This window comes from Urocitellus parryii, chromosome 6, assembly GCF_045843805.1.
Source record: "Urocitellus parryii isolate mUroPar1 chromosome 6, mUroPar1.hap1, whole genome shotgun sequence".
Taxonomy (NCBI): domain Eukaryota; kingdom Metazoa; phylum Chordata; class Mammalia; order Rodentia; family Sciuridae; genus Urocitellus; species Urocitellus parryii.
Genome location: NC_135536.1, coordinates 26,477,365 through 26,495,317, shown reverse-complemented (window position 1 = coordinate 26,495,317; position 17,953 = coordinate 26,477,365). Strand labels below are relative to the sequence as shown.

General features: G+C 44.9%; 1 protein-coding gene across 5 annotated transcripts; it reads left to right on the top strand.

Annotated features, from left to right (window-relative positions):
• Nucleotides 1-1,400: 1,400 nt before the first annotated feature.
• Cipc (CLOCK interacting pacemaker) lies at nucleotides 1,401-17,532 on the top strand. Of its 5 annotated transcripts, none has more exons than XM_026400816.2 (5): nucleotides 1,401-1,509; nucleotides 2,407-2,539; nucleotides 7,047-7,233; nucleotides 10,443-10,612; nucleotides 13,938-17,532. In XM_026400816.2, exons 3-5 carry the CDS (start codon nucleotides 7,098-7,100, stop codon nucleotides 14,829-14,831), a joined length of 1,200 nt encoding a protein of 399 aa, XP_026256601.2. In that variant the 5' UTR covers nucleotides 1,401-1,509; nucleotides 2,407-2,539; nucleotides 7,047-7,097; the 3' UTR covers nucleotides 14,832-17,532. The 5 variants fall into 5 exon arrangements, with proteins under 5 accessions (XP_026256601.2, XP_026256576.2, XP_077655731.1 ...); XM_077799605.1 differs by lacking the exon at nucleotides 1,401-1,509 and adding an exon at nucleotides 1,541-1,914; XM_026400791.2 differs by lacking the exon at nucleotides 2,407-2,539.
• The last annotated feature ends 421 nt before the right edge of the window (nucleotides 17,533-17,953 follow it).

The following is a 17,953-nucleotide window of genomic DNA, read 5'->3' as shown; positions in this document are numbered from 1 at the left end:
CATGAAATTCATCTTTTTTTTTTAACAACATTTCCTGATTTTTAAAATATTTATTTTTTAGTTTTCAGAGACACAACATCTATATTATTTTTATGTGGTGCTGAGGATAGAACCCAGCGCCCCGCGCATGCTACCGCTTGAGCCACATCCCCAGCCCCTTGCTGATTTTTTTTGCAGCCAAATCCTTGTTTTCATTCCATCCTCAAAATAAACTTTATGTAGGCATTCAACTGTTATTTGTTGACAGAGCTTATGTTAATAAGTACACTCATACCAAATAATACATTAGCATTATCTGTATCTAAAGGACTAAAGAGATTAACTATGACCTGGTGGCGCTTTAAAAAGCTTGGATTACCAATGCAGGACAACTCCCGGTCACCTAGATCAGTGCTGTCCAATACAACTTCCTGAAATGCTGGGAATGCAAACAGTCTCTGACCAATAAAGTAGGCATTAGCTCTATGTGGCTAGTCAGTTCTTTAAATGCTGCTGGTGCGACTGAAATTGAATTTTCTCATTTAATTTTACTTATTTTGGGGGCGGTACTGGGGAATGAAACTCAGGGACTAGCGCGGGCTAGGCAAAAAGCTCGGCTCACTTAATTATATAGCTCTTCGCGGTGACTAGTTTTGGACAGCGCCGTTCCAGCACCGGCCCTGACCTCCAGCAATCTTTTTTTTTTTTTTTTTCTCTCTTTTTTTGCGAAGAAATTCTTTCTTGACAGAGTGACCCTGACTGATCCACTGAACACATCTTGGATGCCGACGCCCTTTTCTTCTTCAGCGGCTCCCGGGGAAACTTCGCCAAGGGCTGGCAGGAAGAACTGCGGCCATAGAAAACCCACCCTCTTGGGCAGTGGCACATCAAAGGACGTGAAATCATCCAACTAAAATATTCACTGCAGCACGGTCTCGGGGCTGTCGGGAAGGCCAGTAAAGCAAAAGACAGGGCAAAAAATGGGACCCGAGCCCGTCCTCCTTGGCTCCCTCCCACGCCGCCCGCGCGGCAGGGCCTGTCCTGGTCCCCACCCCCAACGGCGTCGGCACTGTTTACACGAGACGAACGACACCTCTTGCCGTGCAGGTTTCAGGCCGGCCAACCCCTGCCCCTCGAAACCCCGCCTCGAGGCCTGCCCACGCAGCCCAGAGCGCCAGGCCCCCTACAAAATGGCGGCGGGGCCTCAGCAACCAACCATAGAAACGCCCGCCCGCCGTAGAGAGCACGGGCCTCTAAGCGATGTCCCTTCCGGCGGAGGCAGGGAAAGTGCGTCTCCAAGGGCCCCTCTAGGAGAACAGCGCGCTATCTCTATGGTGCCGAGTCCTCCGAGCCGGGTCACGTGGCTGGCGACAGCCGTCGCGGAGGCGGGGGGAGGAGAAATGGGCGGGAGGCCGGGGGAATAGCTGGAGACCCGGAGAAGACGGGGTTGTCATGGAGCCGTGGGGCCGGGCTCGCGCATGCGCCACCTGACGCGCCGGGCCGGTCGTGGAGCAGCGACCCTGGCCCTAGGTGAGAAAGGGAGGGCTCGGCCCGGGGGAGGGGTCAGGGATGGCGCACCCCGCGAGGGTTTGGGCGCGGAGCGCCGGGAAAGCAGGTGGGAGTAGGGGAATGAGGAAGAAAAGCGGTTAGTCACAGGAGGGAGAACCGGGACCTTCGGGGGACGGAGGCCCGAATGTCGGGAGCAGAGGGACGCACCACCCTTGCCCCCATTAAGTTGGTTTTCCCGGGAGCGGCCGGCCTACGTGGGAAAGAGACTCGCGGGCTAGGAGGGGGCCGTTCGTGGGGAGGGGGCTTGTGCAAGAACAAGTGGGGTGAGTTCGTTAGGGCAGGTGGCCCGGGTCTGCCCCTGGGGGCCAGCGCTGGCAGGGAGCCTGGCGGACTTGGGTTGTGAGCAGAAGGCCCGGGAATGGGCAGGTGAGTGGGCGCGAGGGCTGCTAACAGGGTGAGGGTCCTGGACCCCTAGTTAGGAGCTGCGCTCTGGGTCCGGGACGCAGGTGTGCTGACCTCTCTGACGCCCTGCTGTTCCCCGTTTTGTTGGTTATTTCTCTTGAGTAGCCAGCTTGCTAGGCGTGATGCCAGGGGTAGGGGTGTGGGGAAGAAAGCAGCAGTGCCAAGTAAGGAGTTGGTGGTTAGTGAGTGGGCTGAGGGTAATTCTGGTCCCGGCCCAGGCCAAAGCCAGGCTCCTTGTTATTACCCAGGCGCTGGCAGTACGCATTGCCTGGGCGTTTGTCCTGGGTGACTGGTGGTATGCCAGTCACAGCACCGTCCTAGGGTCTGCCCAGTTCTGCCCTGCTGAGCTGGCAGGCTGGTGGATGCCTGGAGGGTGCACATGCTGTCTGGCACAGATGCAGTGTGGGCTGGTGCAAATGAATAGGTGGGCGCTGTTAGTGTGAACTCTTTTTGCAGGAGAGGATTAAAAGGAAGTTCGCTAATCTGATCCCTTTGAAAGGTGAAGATGGAGAATGCCACACCTGGTTTCAAACACAGGAAAATTTTATGGAATCGGATTTCAGGATCTTTGGCATGAATTTGCAGCCAGGTTGGAGAATGGGAATGAATGTAAAGGGGAAGATGAATTTTAGAGATTCAGGAAGATGGAGTTTTCCCCTCATTAAAACATACAGACATTCTCCCAGAATGGTGTATCTGAATATGCAGACTAGAAGAACACGGTTCCAGGGAAAACCTAGTAACATATTTATAATTCTGAGATTATTCATAGTTTTGTGGCTGTAAGTTCTTTATTTTGTATGGCCTTATCACTTTATTGTATTTAAGCTTCTGCTTGGGCTTTCACCTTACACCTCTCTGCACGCATGTTATACACGTGACACATTTTAAAAGCAACCTGAGCTCTCAGGAATGTTGCCAAGTATCTATAAAAGGAGAGAGACAGGGCTGCATGTCAGACCCTTTCTTTGTACCTCTTGGGTCTCCTTTGTATCATAAACTCGAATCTCTATAGATATTCTGGATTATACCAACTTTTAATTTGGTTGGTGGGTTTGTCCCCGAGGTTTCACCGAGAATAAAGAGTAGATTAGATATCTGTTTCCTGCATAGGACCAGACATGGAGGTTAGATCTGGAGGTGACCACGGTGTTTGGAAATGCAGAGTATTGCCCTTCCAGGATTTCACTGACAGCAAAGCTGCTCTGGCTGTCAGAGACTCAGCAGGACAGAGACTGGCTGGAATTTATTATTCTCTTGAACATCTCACATGCTCATTGTTGGAGGCTGTGGTTGCAAAGATGAAAAAACAACCCTTCGTCGAGGAGACAAATAATTAGACTCTAATGTAAGAAGTACAAAAATAGAAGTCAGCACTTGCTAGAATTTTATATCTATTTATATAAATTCATGTATTTGTTGATTAACTTTCCAATGTGAATTTTAGCATGTACTGTTGTCTGTGGGAACCTTTTGGACAATGTATTACATATACATCCATAAAATTCCCAATTAGGGTCTACTTAAATTAGCTTAAATTAACCCTTCTAATGCAGAGTAAGTACCTGGGGTCTGAGATGTTTGTGCAGCTGTTTCCCAGGCTGTACCAGGAAGCAGAGAGAGGAGAGCCAATAATCCAGTTTCAACTCCTCCTCAACTTGTGAGCATCTAACGTTAAAATAATATGCAGGAGAAAAAAAATCTGGCAACTTACTGAGGTTTTCAGGCTTTGAGATTTTAATGACCCCCAGTTTGAGAAGTGGTGGTAGGAAACCCTGTCACTCTGCTCCCTAGTTCAGGACTTCATGGGGTGCTGTGTACAGCTGGGTCTGATGTTCATGGCTCATGGATGCTTTGAAGTCAATTATACATTCTTTCCAACTGCCACCAACTCCCCAGGACCTAAATTTTTTTTTTTTTTTAAAGAGAGAGTGAGAGAGGAGAGAGAGACTGAGAGAGAGAAAGATTTTTTTTTAATATTTATTTTTTAGTTCTCGGCGGACACAACATCTTTGTTGGTATGTGGTGCTGAGGATCGAACCCGGGCCGCACGCATGCCAGGCAAGCGCGCTACCACTTGAGCCACATCCCCAGCCCCCCCTAAAATTTTAATACACTTTAACCTGTTTGTCAGTATTTCAGGATTTTGATTCTACAATCAATATTATCCTGCAAATTCTCAATGAGTCAGAATAAATCCCTGTGTGTTTTCTGTGGCTCCATTAGTCATGCTTTGACAATACGGTGGCAAGACCTCTTCCAGTGTCTTGTCTTGAGAACTGTAGAAGACTAAATTGGGATGCTTTCTCTAAAATACCTATAAAATAATTCCTGTTTAGTAAGATAATGTGAAATTTTGTCAGGTTCTTAAATAGTTGCCACTAACATGAGCTACCTTCCTACGCTGGATCAGCGGCCTAGTGAGACCCACGTCAGTCTGAAGACCCATCCACATGCTACATCTATGTCCATTTTGAAGAAGGCTTTTATTCATTTTTGGACAGTATTATTTAAGGAAAATTACACTGTGCACACTTGTTGGGTTTTATACAAAAGGATCCTGATTTAATTAGAGATACAATTTTACATTTTAGTCTGCTTTTTACACTGGGTTGTCCATGCTGTCAAACCTCGTAGCTGTCAAATCGACATTGCTTTTGCCTAGTGCTCTGCAAGATGTGACAGGGCCATTGTTCATCTTTTATGCACATAGGATTAAGCGTGTGACCTCTGAAAGAGTCTTGATTTGACATGAATTGAATGAGGAAGCCAGTCCCCTTAAATGAGTTAGGTATGAGGCAAAATAACTTTTACTTGAAATTGTTTTCAAACCAGTTTGTGTTCCCTTCAGCCCACATCCACTGAGGGTAAAAGTATGAGCCAGAGGGCTGCTCTTGTCTTATTTAACTTCACCGTGAGCCCTTCCTCTGGTGTTCCTCACTAGATCTTGTATCAGCAGAAGTGTCCAGGCGTGGCCCTTCACAGTGTTGTTCCAGGCACAGTGCTATTTGGGACTCAAGCTTCTCTCCACTAGTCCCATGGGATGGAGTGGTGAATAGACTTCGAATGGAAACATCGCCAGGCCTTGCTCACACCTACCAGATTCATTATTATCCCAGGTTTTTTCTGTTTTATTCCTGTGGTGTCCTTTGTGCACTTAACATTCCAGCCTTACACTTAACTCCCATTCTGCTGTAACTCAAATATTTGCTAACTGTTGAACGTTCTCAGTTCTGCTGACCCTTTGTAGGGCTGATTAGTCTCATTCTTGCACTGTTAGCCCAGTCCGGATACTCTGCGGACTAGCTGTATGTCACTGAGGCAAGCTTGGGTTTCTTCCCTGAGCTTTAGTCTTACATGTGACTTCTTCCTACCCACCATCTCTACTCACTTCAGTCTCTAGATGACCAAAACTGAACTAGCCTCGCCACACCTGCCCACTCCACCCAGCTCCCTGCTGTGCTCTTTTGGGGCTCGGGGCTCCCTAGCTTAGAAAATGGTACTCCCCACCTCATAATAACTGAGTCCCAGCAGGTCAGCCTGTTTGCCTTCTCGTCTCCTCCAGGACCCCCTCTGTAATGTTCCTGGACTGTCACGATAGCATCCGAATGATCTCATGCCACTCCGCCTGCCTCCCTCTCTCTCTCTCTGTCTCTCTCTCTCTCTCTCTCTCTTTCTCTCTCTCTGCTTTAGTCTCAGTCCTCATCGAAAACGCTTTTGAAAGCACAGATCTGATCACATTACTCTTCTGGTTGAAATACTTCAGTGATTTTCTGCTGCTGTTAAGTTAACCAGCCTTTGCAACATGGATTCCCAGGCCCTTCCTTTCTGTCCCCACCACTCCCTAGTGTCAGTCAAATTAGTGAGACCCTGTCTTAAAATAAATAAATAAAGGCAGGGGGTGTTGTTCAGTGTAGAGCACTCCTGGGCTCAATCCCCAGTCCAGTCACCCCTCCCTGTGATCTTGCTGCCGTTTAGCTCTGAGTAGGCCAAGCTGCTTGTTCCCTTAGGACTTTTGCCCAGAACACACCAGCATGCCCCACCTGTCCCCTTTTGCCTCGTTAACTCAGCCTTCCATCCCAGCTACCTGGCACTTCCTTAGTCCCCCAGACTACTAGTCCTGACCCTTCATTTCTCTTATCAAAGTAGTCATTACGTACAGGAGTCCTTGATTAATGTCTTCCTCTCTTTCTAGATCACAAGTCCAAGAAGAGAGTAAACATGTCTGTCCTATTCACTTTGTATCCCCAGTCCTAGTACAGTGCCTGGTTCTATATGAGCACTTGGTAGATATTTTTAAATGACTGACTGTAACTTATCTCAGTGTCAGCTTCCTTCTTTGTAAAATGGGATCACAACTGATGTAGACATTATGAAGCCCAAGTAAAATAACATTAATAGCAATACATGTTATGTACCTTTGTATTATATAAGCACTTTATTATGTATGATATTATTTGCATATAAAAATGGTTTATTTTTGTTGTTTATGGTGCAGGGGATTGTTGATTTTTATTTTTGTGATGCTGGGGATTGAACTCAGGGCCTTATTCATGGTAGGTAAGTACTTTACCACTGAGTTATACTACACCCCTAAAAAACACTTTTTAGCCCCAAAGTAGCATGCATATATAAACTGTTTTTACTCTGTTCAGTTCTTTATCCAAAGAACTGAGAATTATCGGTGAGAAACTACACTCTGGGCTGTGGCAGTAGGTCAGGAGCCTGCAGGTGCACACTAGGACAGCAAGCCCGCTGGCTGATGTTACCTCTCCTCAGGGAGGAGGAGGGTGACTTGATTTGGGTACCCATTCCAAAAGCCTAATCAAATGTGCCTTTGTTAGCAGTTACAAAGCTCCCACAGAATATTGTTTGTGTGCTTTGAATTTGTAATGTAGTTACACAGCAGCAGGAGGACTGTGGATCTCTTTTTGGGTGGAAACCATTCTGTTTAGTAAACTCGAAGCTTTTGTCCACTGAGAAGATATGGCCTATGTGGGCAAGGACTGTGTTCTTGACTCTTAACTTCATGCACCATTTGGATTACCTATTTCAGCTCTCTGGGCATTGACTTCTTATGTAACTGTTTTTCATAGAGCGATCCAGATGAAAAGAGTACCAGGAACTCGCTTTCAGCCTAATAAAACATGGAGAGGAAAATCCCATCCAGAGAGAGCCCCAGAAGACTCTCGGCCAAGCTAGGCAGAGGAACAGAGATGAAAAAAGGGACTCGTCAACTTGGCGTGGTGGCTGCAGAGTCAGATAAGGACTCTGGATTTTCAGGTTAAAAATATCTTATCCTTTCTACATGATAATGAATGATGTGCCTGAAAAATTTTCTCCCTAAAACTCATTTGTGTGATAAGAATGAGAAGCTTTAACACAAAGAATAATGACTATCTGTTCTCACAAAATGGTCATTCTGATTCCATATGGCAGAGTATCAGTCAAAGTCACTGTGGGATTAGTTCTGAAAGGATGATTTGACATCTTTTCTTCAACTTAGGCTTTCAACTTTATTTATGTTTTGCAGTGCTAAGGAAGGAACCCAGGGCCTCACACACGCTGGGCAAGCACTGTGCCTCCGAGCTACATCCCCAGCTCAAGACTCAATTTTAAATCTTACATTTCCAAGTATTACAAATGGTTACTGGAAAAGAAATACTTGAATGCTCATAATTCCATGGGGGTTAGCTCCTTTTTCATAGGAACAGATACATTTCAGGGAAAAAAATACTACTGCAAGTTATCACTGTGTAACAAATTTGAAATCTGCCAGTTTAAAAGTTGTACTGTCGGGCTACGAGGGGGATATGTCCTGGGAAACCCGTCCTTAGGTGATTTCATCACTGTGTGAATACCACAGAGTATACTTACACAAACCTAGATGGGGTAGCCTTCTACACACCCAGGCTGCACCACATATAGGTCTGTAATTGACCAAAGCATCATTATGTGGTGCATGACTACAATTTGTTAAGATAATTTTTTTGCTAAGAAAGTTATTTTACTATGCTTAAAAAGTCCGCTCCTCCCAACAATCTTTCCTTCCTCATATCTGTCATATGGTATTTGGTCTAGAGCTACCTGCCCAATACTACCTTCAGGCTATTAGACCAGAAAGTGGAACAGTTTTCTTTAATAGCTTATCCGAAAGGGCTAGCTGCGTCCCCTATGAATCTCTTAATTTTTGTGAGCTTCTTTTCATTTCCACGCCTGAGGGAGTGGCTTGAACTACCCTCAAATGTGAAATTGATATCAACATTTTTGGCTCAGGGGATGCCAAGGATTGATGCCAGAGTATTGGGGCTGAATTAGCATCCTGAGAGTGAAACCTCCTCTAGGGGAAGATTTATGTCACCCAAGTTCACAGAGACAAATTGATCAGTTTTGTTGATTTACTCATGTATAGTGAGAAATGCAACTGTTAGGAAAACTAGAACTTTCCCATCTTGAGATCGATGTGTTCTCACCTCGTAGTCATGCTGAATGAGAAGCCAAAGTATAAATAGACCATTACTCATAGAGGAGCAGAGACTGACCAAGGGATTAGAGTAAGAGGAATTGGTTGCTGCCCAGGGATAAAGCAGTCCAGGGTTCATAGCACTGTTTCAGAGTCTTGCCTCATTGTCAGGCTCGCCTGCAGCCATCATTAAAACACTGATCCTCAGATCCTCTTCTGGAGATGCTGATTCCGAGGGACTGGGGAAGGCCTTGGAATGTGGGGTTTGTAAAATAAGTATCTGTCATATAATCAGACAGGTTTGGGAAACTTTCCCCGTTTTCTTTTAACATCATGTTTGCTTTTTTGTCTGGTTTTCTTGTCATGAAGGTAATTCATACTCATTGAGAAGCTTAGAAACTTAGAAAAGTCAAAGAATAAACATTATCCACAGTTTTATTATCTGTAATTCTCAGTGCTATTGACTATATGGTACTTTTTCCAAAAACTTTAACTTCATTAAGCCAGTTCTTTAAAGAAGTCCTATATTATTCAGACATAGAGTGGTATTAAAAATAATCGAACTCATTATGTCCCCCCACATAGCCCCAGTGAATGCCTCCAGCCACTGCTGGGCCACAACCCCAGCCCTAATATCATTATTTCTAATACATTGTCCCATATTTGGTCAGTGGGAGACCCATCTGGGTAGCCCTTGTGTCTTTTTGACATTCCCATTAGTGTTTGAGCACCTCCTCGCTTTCTAGGACAATAAGCTGTCCAGGCTCATCTTGTCCCTTCCCTGTCAACGTCTTGGAATCAGCTGTTTCTCCAAGAGCCCCTGCTTTTGTGCTTCATGTGCAGAACAGCATTGAGAAGCAAGGTCCAGGTGTGGGGTGTACACATTGTATGGCTTAATAGTTGGTAACTAGAGCACATTTGGATTACTTGAAAATAAATTTACCTAGGAACAAGGTAAATCAGTTCAGTTGGATCAAGGGTAGGACCCAGATACCCATGATTTTTGAGAAGTATCACTGGAGAGTCTGAGTCGTGCCCCTGTTGATGAATGTCCTTCTAATCACAGTCTTTGCCATGCTGCAGAAAATGCAGTTGTTGACAGTTGCATTTATTTATCCATTTACGCTCCAGTCTTGCCTTATCAATATTCTGAGATTCTTATTTGGGGGGGTGGGTACTAGGGTTTGAACTCAGGGGCACTCCATCACTGAGCCACAGCTATTCTAAGATTCTTGATGAGCAATTCACATAATCCCAGACTCCTCAGTAGCAGGAAAAAAACAGTCTTTTGGTTTACGCCAGCAGGTATTTAAGTACATCCTTTTTGTATGGCGTTACATAGGGACCTGTGTTCTCTTTGGCTTGTAGAGCATCCTGCTTTCACTCATTGTGAAGGATTCCTGGTAAGTACAGCCAGTAAAGGAGGTGCTTAACAGGGTGGAAGGAACAACAGAGAAGAGAAACATTTAAACGTTGGCTTTGACAAACTAATCCAGAATTTTATAATTGGAAAATTCAGGAAGAAGCTATTTTAGTTCCAACATGGATATAAACTAGAGATTAACAGATTTTAACAGCTATCAACAACTGCATTTTCTGCAGCATGGCAAAGATTATGATTAGAAGGACATTCATCAACAGGGGCATGACTCAGAATCTCAGTGATACTTCTCAAAAATTATGGATGCTCACTTCTCAGCATCAGGTTCTTCAAAGCTATGAACTAACTTTGAAACCTTCAACTCATTTCTCTGTAGACCTGATGATTACTTTCACATGAACTCTAACTGACACAGGTTTTTGCCTTTAAGAGAAGAAGGAAGGGAGTTAAGAACAGTTCTGAATTTTGGGGGGAGGGATAATTATGGAGGTCATGGAAAATCCAATGAAAACTAAAGACCCCAGAAAAATGGACAAGAACGCCTGTCCCAGATGTTCCTTTTAATTTCAGGGGTTCCTATATCTCAGGAGCTGGGTTAAGAGCCCTAGCTTAGAGCCTGCATGAACTAACCATGCTTCTGCCCACCAGATGGGAGCTCAGAATGTCTGAGCTCCGCGGAGCAGATGGAGTCCGAGGACATGCTGAGCGCCTTAGGCTGGAGCGGAGAAGACAGGCCACGGCAGAGCTCCAAAGCTGCAAGCAATGCCTTCCCTACACTGTCCCCCATGGTCGTCATGAAGAACGTTCTGGTCAAACAGGTAAGGAGGATGGATGTGGCCTAAAATCTTTGCAGATGAAAGTTTCTGAGCTTCCTGTGTACAAACTCTCCTTCTCTGCCAAGGAGAGTTCAGAAGAGGCACTAGAACCATTCCAAGCTGTACTTTTCTGTCCTGGGTAGAGTTTGTTACCTTTCAATTGCTGACACTGTTTAAAAAGGAGCACAGGAGGCTGGTGATGTAGCTCCGTGGTAGAGCACTTGCTTAGCATGCCCAAGGCCCTGGATTTGATCCCTAGCACTGAAAAAAAAAAAAATGTACAAGAGTCATGATGTATAGTCTCATTTTTGAGACAGACTCAAAAAAATGAGGTGTTTTTGGTTTTTATTATTTATTTATTTATTTTCAGTACTGGAAATGGAACCCAAGGCTTCACACATGCAGAACAAATAAATAAGTGCCCTATCACTGTGCTATACCCCCAGACCTTTTCATTTTATTTTGAGGCAAAATCTTGCTAAATTGTCCAGGCTGGCTTTGAACTGGCAATTCTCTTGCCTCAGCCTCCCCAGTAACTGAGATTACAGGCTTGTGCTACTGTTCCCGACTTTATTTGTTTGTAGTTTATCCGTAGGGTTCTTAAGTGCTTTAGTCATACACAAAGGAACCAAGCCAAAATGTCATCACTTCACTGGTACATTCTCACATATGGCAGAGTCTAGGGCAGAAACAAAGTTGGATTTGTCCTGGGAATTTAGGGAGATGGGAATGTAAGACACGTTATTTGTTTTAGTAGAAGAGGCGATTCCCTGTCTCTCATGTCATATTTTGAGCATTTTCTTAGTGATCAGATCAAAGCCATGGCATCAGTGACCCGGCAGCTGTTCAGTTTGAGAATGGCTGTAACAATGGTCCACGTAGCTTTTTGTGGAGATGAAAAAGTTCAATTTGGGGATTTTTTGCATAACTATGCATATTATGTGATTATTGTCTAGATCTGAAAGAAAAGATTAGGATGAAAATCTAACATAAGATCCAGTATTTGAAACTGAGAATTCAATCATATAAATCTGCATAAGTTAGAGTAGAAAAGTTCAAGGAATGGAAAAGATTGGTGTAAACTAAAGGACACTTAAACTTACCCTTCTTACCCTGAACTATCTCACAGCTCTTGCATGGGGGCATTGATGAGTCTATTTAAAGATCATGAAGTTTGAAATCCGGCTTTAGCTTGATCTTTCCATCTGTGTCAGAGGTTAGAAGACCATGTCTGTGGCATGTCAGGAAGCCTTAGTGTCTTAACTGTTACCTGGTTATTTCTGAGGAACATAAACAAGGTAGCCCAGGGTGTTCTGAAAAGGAATTTTGCTTGGTAAACCATGTCTCAGCTGGAATCTCTTATTGAAAGGAAAAGAAAATAAAGACAGGAAGAAAGTGGAGCCCACCCGAGATCGTCCCGACCCCACCCAGGCTGCCCAGTGCTTTCTCCCCACTCATTTCTTCCCTGCCGCTCACTCTGGCTCCTGGTCACTCCTTGTGTGGCTGTGTTGTTAAGCCTTCTTTGTCGCAGGCTGGGCTGGTAGCTCCGGGAGTAAGTAGGCTTTTCCAGCAGAGCCACATTCTTCAGACAAAGAGACCTGCTGGCAAGGCTGCTGGGCTCTGTCAGGAGATGGGAGGCTTAGGGACAAGCTGGCCTCCTGGAGAGTCTAGGAGTTTTGTTTAGTTTTCGTTTCTAAACACTTTAGAATCCAGCACATTCCAAAAATAATAATATTATTTAAAAATCTCTGTATATTGTGTAATATTTTTTAAAATTTTTTTCTTTAGTTGTAGATAGACACAATATCTTTATTTTATTTATTTATTTTTATGTGGTACTGAGGATTGAACCCAGGGCCTCACATGTTCTAGGCAAGTGTCTCTGCCACCGAGCTACAACTCCAGCTCCCTGTTGTGTAATATTTTAACTATTGATTTTAGGAATTTTTCTTTTGAGGGTGATTCCATTTCTGCCAGGAAACAGTATGATCCTGCACAAGGTTAGGCACCATGGACTTCTGTTTCTTCATCTCGAACATGAAGGCTTAATGGGAAATGATTCTGAGGTCCTGTCCAAGTCTAAACTTTTGTTCTGTGTTCCCTTAGGTGTCTTCAATCTGAATAAGACAGTTTGTAAAAGCAGTAATTAGAGGATATTAACATCAACTTGAGGAAGAACAGTCCACGAAACTTATCTTGGAAAAGCAGTGCAGGGGATATTTGGGGAACAGCCTCGAGTTTTGATTCCAACTAAGCTGAATTAGGATGACCTTTCAGAAGACCCTGGGTTTTAGATGTCCTCAGTCAGAAAACTGGTTTCCAGGGCTCCAGAATGTGCGGTCCAGATGGTCCCATCCTTTGTACTGAAGAGGAGTTGTAGTTGGGCTAAAGTTCCTGTCCAACATGCAGGAGGCAGAAATGTGTACAGAATGCTGGAAAGGTGGTCCATAATGGCTCCAGATAAATCAGATGCCACCACATAACCCACCAAAGCTGGGAACCTCCAAGGCTCACCCTGCTGAGCTTCATCTGTACTGGGATCTTTGGACCAGATTGGAGCTAGATTGGCTTTCAAATATCAGAGACAAGTAGACATGTCCTTCTCTGTTAGTTTTCATCTGAATCAGTACTTTAATTAAAAATAAATGTACAGTTGAAGAGTAATATAATAAAGGTAAATCAGCCTTTGGTTAAGATGGGTCTTAGAGTTAGGCAGAGGAGGAATCCTCTGCATCACTTCGTAGCTTGGTGACTAAGCAAGTTATACCAACTTTCTAAGCCTCAGTTTTCTATTTATGAAGGGAAGTGGTAACTGATGGGGTTATTGTGGGGATTAAAGGAGGTGACACATTTAAAACATTGCTCACAGTGCCAGCCTGTTGTAGCCACCAGCACGTAGTAACTTTACTGTTTAAGTGGCTTTTTAAAGGGACCCAGAGATGTCTAATAGATCACAACACATGTGACCAAAGTTATTTCCGGGTATAGGAGGTTCCAGGCAGACCTAAATGAAGATTGTGGTGTAAAGTCACATTTAGTCTTGAGAGGAACACATTTTAACTTTCGTGAGGAAATTGGATATCCATATTTTTATTGTCTCAGCTACTTCACTGACCTACAATTTCTTTTTCTGAGTGGAAGAACAATAGATATTTCCTCAAGTTTTCCCTTAGGAAAGTTTTTAACTGTGTTCTGTCAGACACAAGTGGATATCCAAGCCCCTTTCCCAGCCGTGTGAGGGGTGCCCAGGCCATCTGAGTGTCCCGTTCCCCTCTGAGGAGCCGTGCGCCTCTGTCCCCAATAAGCTGCTGTCTTCCTTTGCTTGCAGGGCAGCAGCTCATCCCACCTCCAATCGTGGACCGTCCAGCCCTCCTTTGAAGTGATCTCAGCACAGCCACAGCTCTTCGTCCTTCACCCACCTGTGCCATCGCCAGTCAGCCCAAGTCACGCCAGCGAGAAAAAATCAGACTCCAGAAACTACTTGCCCATTCTGAATTCTTATACCAAAATAGCCCCCCACCCTGGCAAAAGGGGCCTTTCCCTCAGCCCAGAAGAAAGAGGAGCAAGTGGAATACAGAAGAAAATCTGTACCGAGAGACTGGGGCCTGGCTTGTCTTCCAGCGAGCCGTCCAAGACTGGCGCGGCCCCGTCCAGTCCCTCCGCTCCGGCCCCAGCCAGTGCCAAACTCGCTGAGGACTCGGCCCTGCAGGGTGTGCCCTCCCTGGTGGCAGGTGGAAGTCCACAGACTCTTCAACCAGTATCCAGCAGCCACGTGGCTAAAGCTCCCAGCCTGACCTTCGCGTCCCCCGCCAGTCCTGTCTGTGCCTCAGACAGTACTCTGCATGGCTTAGAGAGCAGCTCTCCCCTCTCGCCACTGTCAGCCCATTACAGCTCACCTCTGTGGGCTGCAGAGCACCTCTGCCGCAGCCCGGATCTCTTTTCAGAGCAGCAGCAGAGCAAACACAGGCGCTTTCAGAACACCCTGGTAGTCCTTCACAAATCTGGTTTGCTGGAGATCACTTTGAAAACCAAGGAGTTGATTCGTCAGAACCAGGCAACTCAGGTGGAACTAGATCAGTTGAAAGAGCAAACCCAGCTGTTCATAGAGGCCACCAAGAGCAGGGCTCCTCAGGCTTGGGCCAGGCTGCAGGCATCTCTGACGTCTGGGTCCAGTCATTCTGGCAGTGACCTAGAAACATTCTCTGATCACCCAGACATATAGCCCAGGAAGCATTTCTTCCAGAGATTTGAATGGTTCTTTTAATTCTTGCTGTTACCTGCACCTGTGTCCCCAAGCTTATTTAAGAACTCTTCCTTCTAAACTCACTCATGAAGCCACGTGCTCTCCCCTGGCTGCTGTTTGAACCTGTGGTCCATGCACAGGTTATGTATGTCTGCGCCATTGAGGACCTCCGATTCCAAGTGTCTTTTAGTCCCCTTTCCTTAGCCTACAAGCACATACCTGGATCACGGGGCAGAGCAGGGGAGATGATTGTGTGGGACTCTACTGTTACCTCCCTCCATCCCACTCGCTGCCAGATCAGGGGTGCTGTAACATGCATGAGCAGAGTGACACCTGTCGAGTCAGAGAGTAGGCAACACAAGGATGGCTTCATAGATCCTCCCTTGAGTGTCTTAGTCACAGAGAAGACAGAAAAATAAGAGGAGGTGTATTTGCCTCCCACAAGGCATCAAGCCAGCTGGGTGAGACCAAAAAGGCTTGAGGCACAGGCCACATCTGGTGCACGCAGTTAATCATGTAAAGCTTTGTTTTTTTAGACTTGAAAGTCAGGAGAAAGGGTAGGACAGTTTGACTCATACACTTTAATTACAAGCCAGATTTCGCTTAAATGAGTGGGCAAAACACTTCAGATGCTTAAGGTATGGAATAGGTTCAGTACCATCTGGAATTGTAGTTGATAATTTGCTTTTGTTTTACTTAGAGACTGAAGAAAATAGACAAGGCCAGCATCTCTTGGTCAGCAGCTGGATGATTCTGGTTACTCACTTCCTTAAAACAGTGCGACCTGCTTTGTATCTGAAAAGCTCAAGGGGAGCTTCAGTGGTTCCTGAGTGCTCTAAGTGACCCCTCTGCTGCCTCCTTCATTGGCTTTTTCCCCGTTTGTTCTTTGTTTTCGTAGGAGAGGGAAACAGTGATTTTGCTTGTAAACTTTGAATTAATAAAACCTTCCTGAGGTTGTGATAATGAGGCCACAAAAAGTTGGGAAGCATTCTTGTCCCCTTGCTTTTTGTGTCTCAAATTCCCTCTGTCTCCTGGTGTGATGAGCAAGTATGGAGCAGTCTGTGTCCCTTTTATGTGTAGAACGTTGGCAGCAAAGCCAGAGGCGTGATGTTGGTCAACATCTCGCTGTTACCTGCACCTGTGTCCCCAAGCTTATTTAAGAACTCTTCCTTCTAAACTCACTCATGAAGCCACGTGCTCACCCCCGGCTGCTGTTTGAACCTGTGGTCAAAAGGAGAATGGGCTGGGAAATTCCAGATGATGCACATTCTTTTCAGCCTCATATTAATAACTGGATGTCTAAGGAGTGGAATTTCAAAGATCATCTCCTCATTTAAAAATTTTATCCTCTTGAAAATTTTATTATTAACAAATTACCTTAATAAGTTCTTATGATCAGTTTCACTTTTTCTGCAAAGGAGATGTCCTTGAGGTGTACTAAGCCCACAAGTTCATGTAGTATTTACCAGGGAGTCATAATAACTTGACATAGTTTAGAAATGCTAAGGCTTCAGGTTGCCTAGTAATGTGGTCACAAATGCACGATTTAGGTATGACTGATTTATAAATAAGCAACTTGGTAAAATCTGATCAACATAAAACTATTACCTGCCGTTTGCTTTCTAAAAGAATTTCCCAAACCACAGCAAATGTGTCCCTGAGCAGACTCGGCTCCTTGTAACATTTTCCTCTTGGCCCAGTCGGTTGCCTCCTCTGAGTCTGTGTGGTGCTGTAGCCGCTCTGCTCTGCACCGTGCTAGGAAGCTTCCTATTTGGCAGCATATGTTTGGCAGCAAAGCTATAGAGACAGGTGCATTCTAACAGCCTGGGCTCCAGTCCTGAGTCTTACTGAGTGTCAGAAATCTGAAAACACTTGCTGAGAAACAAATGTATTCCATTGGAAAAGCCCTCTGTGGAGCTGTACACCTCTTGGACTCCTCTTCCTAGACTAAGGTTTACTGTTCCCTTCCTGTCACAGTAAAAGAGGAAGAAAGCCTTCATCGGTCCTTACTGTTGAGTGGCAGGGAGAGGTGGCCCTCACCTCCAGGTCCTCTCTGATCTTGCAGCTGGATCTGGCAGTCTCTGGGCGCTTAGCATGGGTGTCCTTTCCCTAGTTGAGCTGGAAGCAGACGAACCCAAGTAGGGAAGCTAGGTCTTGGAAGGAGAGATCCATTGAGGCCAGCAGCCAGACCAGCCAAGGGAGGAAGCTTGGAGATAACCAGAAGATCTCCGTGGGTCGCACCGGGCTGTGAGTACTGATGGCCTTGGTGCTGCATGATGCCCTTTGGTATGAAGTACGGAGGCACAGCTACTGTTTTCTAAAAGTGAGAAGCCAATTAGCTCAGACCAGCCCTTAAGAGAACTCTGGCAGGTTTTGTTGGCAATATTGAAACACATCTAGAAAAAGTTTCTGATTGAATTGGTTATGGGAATGGAGTTTAATGACATTTGTAATTTATTACACATTGCTTTTTATTGATTATAGTATTGTCTGACTTTTCTTCTCTATTATAATTCTTTAAGCAGCAAAGTAACTCATGCATATATTGAAGTGGTTTTCCAGCTATGAATTCTGTAGGTAGAAATTTATTTACCAAATGTGAATTCTTTTGAGAAAGTATGAAGTTATGTAGAAATTGACTGTGAAATGTCAGAGAAAAATAAAAGTCACTTACTTGAAATTATTAGGCCGTTTTGCTTTATAACTGCTTAAAAAATACTGAGTGAAATCTAGAGCAAATATTTGAATTGGGTTAAGTCAAACATAGATACTCATGCCATTTGAGAATATTGGGATCGGACCTTGAATATGTGGAAATTTCATTGTTCAGACTTTCACCAGTGTAAACTTAAAAGGAAATGCAGGCGGTCTTAAGGTAAGTGAGTGGCCTATTGTTCCCCAGGACTTGGAGGTTTATGCTGCAGTGTTTGGGAAGAGGGAGAGGAGAATCCAATCCAGCAATTTCTTCCTTTCTTTCTTTTTGAAATTTGTTCTTTTTAGATATACATGAGAATAGAGTGTATTTTGTGTGTGGGAGGCGGGTACCAGGAATTGAACCCAGGGGTGCTTAACCACCAAGCCACATCCCCAGCCCTTTTTAT

Excerpts from the sequence above, each read along its gene's own strand:
- Cipc (XM_026400791.2), top strand. The coding sequence starts at position 7,098 with ATGGAGAGGAAAATCCCATCCAGAGAGAGCCCCAGAAGACTCTCGGCC. Across the intron at positions 7,234-10,442 it reads TAAGGACTCTGGATTTTCAG|ATGGGAGCTCAGAATGTCTG; the intron begins GTTAAAAATATC and ends TCTGCCCACCAG. Across the intron at positions 10,613-13,937 it reads AGAACGTTCTGGTCAAACAG|GGCAGCAGCTCATCCCACCT; the intron begins GTAAGGAGGATG and ends CTTTGCTTGCAG.